This window comes from Piliocolobus tephrosceles, unplaced genomic scaffold (assembly GCF_002776525.5).
Source record: "Piliocolobus tephrosceles isolate RC106 unplaced genomic scaffold, ASM277652v3 unscaffolded_41134, whole genome shotgun sequence".
Taxonomy (NCBI): Eukaryota; Metazoa; Chordata; class Mammalia; order Primates; family Cercopithecidae; genus Piliocolobus; species Piliocolobus tephrosceles.
The window spans coordinates 56-5,860 of NW_022325571.1; the positions used below are offsets into that span (position 1 = coordinate 56).

A 5,805-nucleotide genomic window follows, 5' to 3' on the forward strand; every position below is an offset into this window, starting at 1 on the left:
TTTAAGATGGTGCCTCGCTCTTCACAAGCACCCAAGAAATGCCAGCTGTCATTATTGTCCACCACCCTGTCCCTCACACTTTGCCCCGAGTGGATTCATCAGTAAATACTTGCCTTATGAACATAAAGATTGAGGGGTGCATTCCTCACAACCAGGCATACAGTAAGTGCTCAATTAAAATGTGGCTAATGCCAGTGCATGTGAAAGGTAAACGAGATGGTACACTCTCCAGTGTCAGGCACAAGGCAGGCATTTCATAGATATTTTATTAGTTAATGCATGTGAGGGTTAAAGACTATCTCTGGGGACTGGTACACAGTAGACGCTCAATATGTGTCGAGTGAATGAATAAGAGGACCAAATGAAATGGTGTTTGCACAGCACCTGGTGCGTGGTAGCTGCTCAGGGCTCATTAGCTTCCTCACCTCATCCCCAGACCCTAACACTTACCAGCTACCTGGACCTCAGTCTTGGCCTTCATAGTCCATTCAGAGTTGATGGTAATGGCTACTTGGTAGGTGCCAATGTCTGTAGGCTGGGTGTGGTGCAGCAGCATGGAACCATTGGCATTGCCATCTCTCTCAGGCCGTTGTATCCCAGGGATGTAGGTAAATAGCCTCGTGCCTCCATACATCTCCTCTCCCAGGTACCAATTGAAGTCCTGGAAGGTGTCTGGGACACCCTGGACTGACAGGAGAAGGTCCTGGTTCTTTTGAGGCTGCTCTGGAATCTTCTGGATGTGGAGGGCTGCCTAGGAGCCTTGGAGCATCCAGAGGACCAGGATTGAGGCTGTGGGAAGTTATAGGGAAGGGCTGAGATCAGGGGTGTTGCCAGGGACCATGGCATGCTCCTCTCTAGACAGAGATCTTCAGCGGGGAGCAAGGACTTTGAGTGCTGCTCATTGGAAACAATGCTGGGATTGATTAGTGATGTCTGTCCTGGGTGCAGGTGTGGGAACACAGGCATGAATACCACAGATTTGCCATCCTATTGATCCAGCGGTTTTTCTACCTTGAGATGCTGTGTGGCCTGCTTCTAAACACATGGACTCTCTGAATTCATTCATTCATTTATTCAACCAATACTTACAGGCATATGTAATATATAAGCCATAATACCAACTATATATAACACATCTAAACTTCCTTCAATTTCTAGATACTGGAGATATAGCAGGGAACCAAACATACATAAATTCCTGACTTCATGGTCCTAACATTATAGAAAATTCCATAGATAAAATGGCAATGAGGCTGTGAGTCTGTTGCCCCTCCCCCATCTCACTCTAATTTCATCTTCTCAGGTAATCTTCCCTGACTTCTAAGAGGAAACTTCAACCTCTGGGCTGAGTCCCCATTTCTCCCCTCGGCCTTTAGGGTCTATTTCCTCCTTACCTGAGAGCAGAAGGCTCTTTGAGAAGCAGCCCTGGGTCCCCATGGGAATCTCCATCTTGGCGTCTTGTGGAAATGCCAAGGGGCCACGAGCTGGACACTAAGGGGGCCAGAGGGGTGGGCCCTGGCTGTCTGAAGTAGGCCAGCTCAGTGGGGAATCCCAGGGTGCCTTAGAGACACTGCTGAGGCAGGCCCAGCCCCCGCATGCCCTGTCCATGGGCTCTGGAGGCTCCACCTATACTCCCTGGGATGTGAGCACAGACAGAGGTTGAACCAGTTTTTCAGGGTGACTGGGGAACTTCCCAGGACTCCTCCCCTGACCCTCTTCAACCTCTTTGTCTCACTCAGCGTGACTACAACAGCAGTCACTATAGCAATAGTCATAGCAGCTGCTGTTTGAACAATTCCCCTGGGTTTGCTCAGACACACACTACCTCATTCAGCAGCCACCATAAATAACTGTTCCCATTGCACAGATGTGGAAATAGAAGCCCAGGAAAAGATGCAAGTCTGCCAATAGACAGAGGTGGGATTTCACCTGTGGCTGACTCACTTGAAGGCTCTGAGACAGGCTGGGTGCGGTGGCTCAGGCCTGTAATCCCAGCACTTTGGGAGGCCAAGGTGGGTAGATCACGAGGTGAGGAGTTCGAGACCAGCCTGGCCAACATGGTGAAATCCTGTCTCTACTAAAAATACAAAAATTAGTCGGGCGTGGTGGTGGGCACCTGTAATCCCAGCAACTGGACGGGCTGAGGCAGGAGAATCACTTGAACTTGGGAGGCAGGGGTTGCAGGGAGCCAAGATCGCGCCACTGCACTCCAGCCTGGGTGACAGAGCGAGACTTCGTCTCAAAAACAACAAAAAAAGCTCTTAGCCTCAGTTTTTTTTTTTGTTTTTTCTTTTGAGATGGAGTTCCACTCTTGTTGCCCAGGCTGGAGTACAGTGGCGCAATCTCAGTTCACCACAACCTCTGCCACCAGGGTTCAAGCGATCCTCCCACCTCAGCCTCCTGAGTAGCTAGAATTACAGGCATGCGCCACCACGCCCAGCTAATTTTGTATTTTTAGTACAGACGAGGTTTCTCTATGTTGGTTAGGCTGGTCTTGAACTCCCAACCTTAGGTGATCCACCCACCTTGGCCTCCCAAAGTGCTGGGATTGCAGGCGTGAGCCACCATGCTTGGCCTGTTTTTTTTTTTTTTTTTTTTTTTTTTTTCTTGAGACAGGGTCTTGCTCTGTCTTTCCATTCATGAACATTGGTTGTCTTACCATTTAAATATGTCACATGTAATTACAAGAATATTTTGTATTTTCAGAGTGTGGTTTTTTTTTTTTTTTGGCGGGGGGACGCTCTGTCGCCCGGGCTGGAGTACAGTGGCACAATCTTAGTTCACTGCAACCTCCCAGGTTCAAGCGATTCTTCTGCCTCAGCCTGCTGAGTAGCTGGGATTACAGGCATGCGTCACCATGCCTGACTAATTTTTGTATTTTTAGTAGAGATGGGGTTTCGCCATGTTGGCCAGGCTGGTCTTAAACTCCTGATCTCAGATGATCCTCCTGCCTCGCCTCCAAAAGTGCTAGCAGTATAGGCACGAGCCACCTCACCTAGCCCCAGAGTGTATGTTTTGTACTTTTCTGGATCATGTTTACTCCAAGTGTATTACTTTTTTTTTTTTTTTTTTTTTTTTTTTTTTTTTTTTTTAAGACAGCGTCTCACTCTGTTGCCCAGGCTGGAGTATAGTGGCATGATCATTGCTCACTGCAGCCTCCAACTCCTGGGCTCAAGCAATCCTCCCATCTCAGCCTCCTGAGTAGCTGGGACCACAGTTGTGCGCTACCATCCCCAGCCAATTTTTTTATGTTTTGTAGAGATGGGATCTCACTATATTGCCCCAGGCTGGTATTGAACTCCTGGGCTCAAGTGGTCCTCCCACCTTTGCCTCCCAAAGTACTGGGATTACAGATGTGACCGACCACACCTGGCCTAGCCTAGTTTATAGAAAGCATTCTCCATTCATTCCAGCACACACTCCCAGGGCCCAGTCGTGGGTGCTGGGTGATGTTGGTGACACAGTGATGATTGAGACCATCTCTGCTCTGCCCTCTGTCCACAGTAGGGCACACAGTCCTGTAGGGTGTGGGGGGCAGACCCCTCTCACACAGTTATGATCCAGGGTGATCAGGGCTGAGATGGAAGAGCCCAGAAGTCTGGGAGAACCCAAGGAGACACACCTCATTCAACCTGAGGGCTAGGGAGGGCTTTCTGGGGGAGGGGGCATCTGAGCTGAGACCTGGAGTAAGAGTAGAAATGAGGCAGATGATGGGGTGAGGCAGCCCGAGGTGCACCAGGCAGCATAAACAGCAATGCAAGGATGTGGAGGCTGAGATAGTCATCAAGGCATATTGAGGAGGTTGCAGTATCCTGGGTGAGTGGAGGCAGGAAGGAGGGCGTGGGGCATGTGTGTGTGAGGCTGGGAGGTGGGAGAGATCAACTATGCTCTGTTGGTTGGATCAACAGAGCTTGGGTGACGGAGGGGCTAGTGTTTTGCTGTTTAATATCACAGCTATTAGTCATATGTGGCTATTTACATATAAACTTAGGCCAGGCACAGGTAACTCACACTTGTAATCCTACCCCTCTGAGAGGCTGAGGTGGGAAGACTGTTTGAGCCCAGGAATTTGAGACCAGGCTGGGCAACATAGTAGGACATCTTTACAGACAAAGAAATTTAAAAAATTAGGTAAGCTTGGTGGCTTTCAACTGTAGTTCCAGTTACTCAGAAGGCTGAGGCAGAAGGATCGCTGAGCCTGGGAGGTCGAAGCTGCAGTGAACTTTGATCATGACACTGCACTTCAGCCTGGGTGACAGAGTGAGACTCTGTCTCAAAAAACAATATTGAATAGGCCAGGTGTGGTGGCTCATGCCTGTAATATTAGCACTTTGGAAGGCAGAGGCAGGCAGATCACTTGAGGTCAGGAGTTCGAGACCAGTCTGGGCAACAGGATGAAACCCTGTCTCCACTAAAAATACAAACATTAGCTGGCCGTGGTGGCACACGCCTGTAATCCCAGCTACTTGGGAGGCTGAGGCAGGAGAATCGCTTGAACCCAACAGGTGGAGGTTATAGTGAGCGGAGATTGTGCCACTGCACTCCAGCCTGGGCAACAGAGCAAGACTCCATCTCCAAAAAAAAAAAAAATTGATTGAATATATATATATATAATATATGTAAAAGTGTATATATGTGTATAAATATGTATATATAAATGTATATATGTGTGTATATATATTCAAAGTAATTAACGGCATTAAAAAATGCAGTTCCTCAAACTAGCCACTTTCAAGGGCTCACTAGCCTCATGTGATCAGTGGCTACTCCACTGAACTGCACAGATGGAGAACATTTTTTCCATCATCATCTCAGAAAGTTCTGTTCGGGAGCGAGAGCTGACCTTGGGAGCCGAGTCAGGCGGTGCCAGGCATTTGTACCCAGTGAGGTCCATCGGGAAGAGACAGCTAGGTCGGGGTGTGGCGTATCCATAGCACTTTGTGTGTGTCTGAGTGTTCCGGACAGACACACGTCTTCAGCTTGTCCGGGGTGATGGTATCTTCTAGAGGCCTCAGGTTGAGGCAGATCAGGAATCTTGACGTTGAACTGCCTTGAAGGATGGAGCGGCCCGGCTATAGAATGAATGGCTGCAGACTCCAGGGCAGCTCTGCCGTGAGCTAGTGAGTCTGGCTGAAAACCTGGTTCTACTACCATTTGGCTGGGGGATTTTGTGGCAAATGACTTCACCTCTCTGGGCCTCAGCTTCCTCCGCTGGAGAATGGGGATAAGCATCACCACCTCACAGGGATGTTGGGAGAACTGCATGCAAGAGGCCCGGCAAATAAGCAACAAATGCCTGTCATTGTTATTATTATTGCTGTTGACCTTGTCTTTGGACTTGCCCCATCTCCCACATTGCCCCCACCCCTCGTGACCCTGCTCAAGAGAAGTGTGTTTTCCCTGGAGGGATTTCCAATCCTCCACAGCCTCCGTGTTCCTTAATGCCAGGAAGATTTCATGCTGGGTTCATGGGGTCAGAGTACCCTCAGAATCCACCTTCAATCCTTTTTGTTTTTTTTGAGACAAATTCTCGCTCTCTCCCCCAGGCTGTAGTGCAGTGGCACGATCTCAGCTCACTGCAACCTCCGCCTCCTGGGTTCAAGCGATTCTCTTGCCTCAGCCTCCCTAGTAGCTGGGACTATAGGCGCACGCCACCACGCCCGGCTTATTTTTGTATTTCTAGTAGAGACGAGGTTTCACCATGCTGGCCAGGCTGGTTTGGAACTCCTGACCTCAGGTGATCCACCCACCTCGGCCTCCCAAAGTGTTGGGGTAACAGGCATGAGCCACCGTGCCCGGCCATTC

At 49.4% G+C, this 5,805-nt stretch overlaps 1 protein-coding gene across 1 annotated transcript; it reads right to left on the reverse strand.

Annotated features, from left to right (window-relative positions):
• Positions 1-311: 311 nt before the first annotated feature.
• Positions 312-5,298, reverse strand: LOC111527823 (carcinoembryonic antigen-related cell adhesion molecule 19). The gene is given in 4 exon segments (XM_026452850.1): positions 312-789; positions 1,395-1,491; positions 1,945-2,077; positions 4,844-5,298. Coding segments are annotated over 2 exon segments (405 nt in total). The 5' UTR covers positions 1,450-1,491; positions 1,945-2,077; positions 4,844-5,298; the 3' UTR covers positions 312-439.
• Positions 5,299-5,805: the final 507 nt, after the last annotated feature.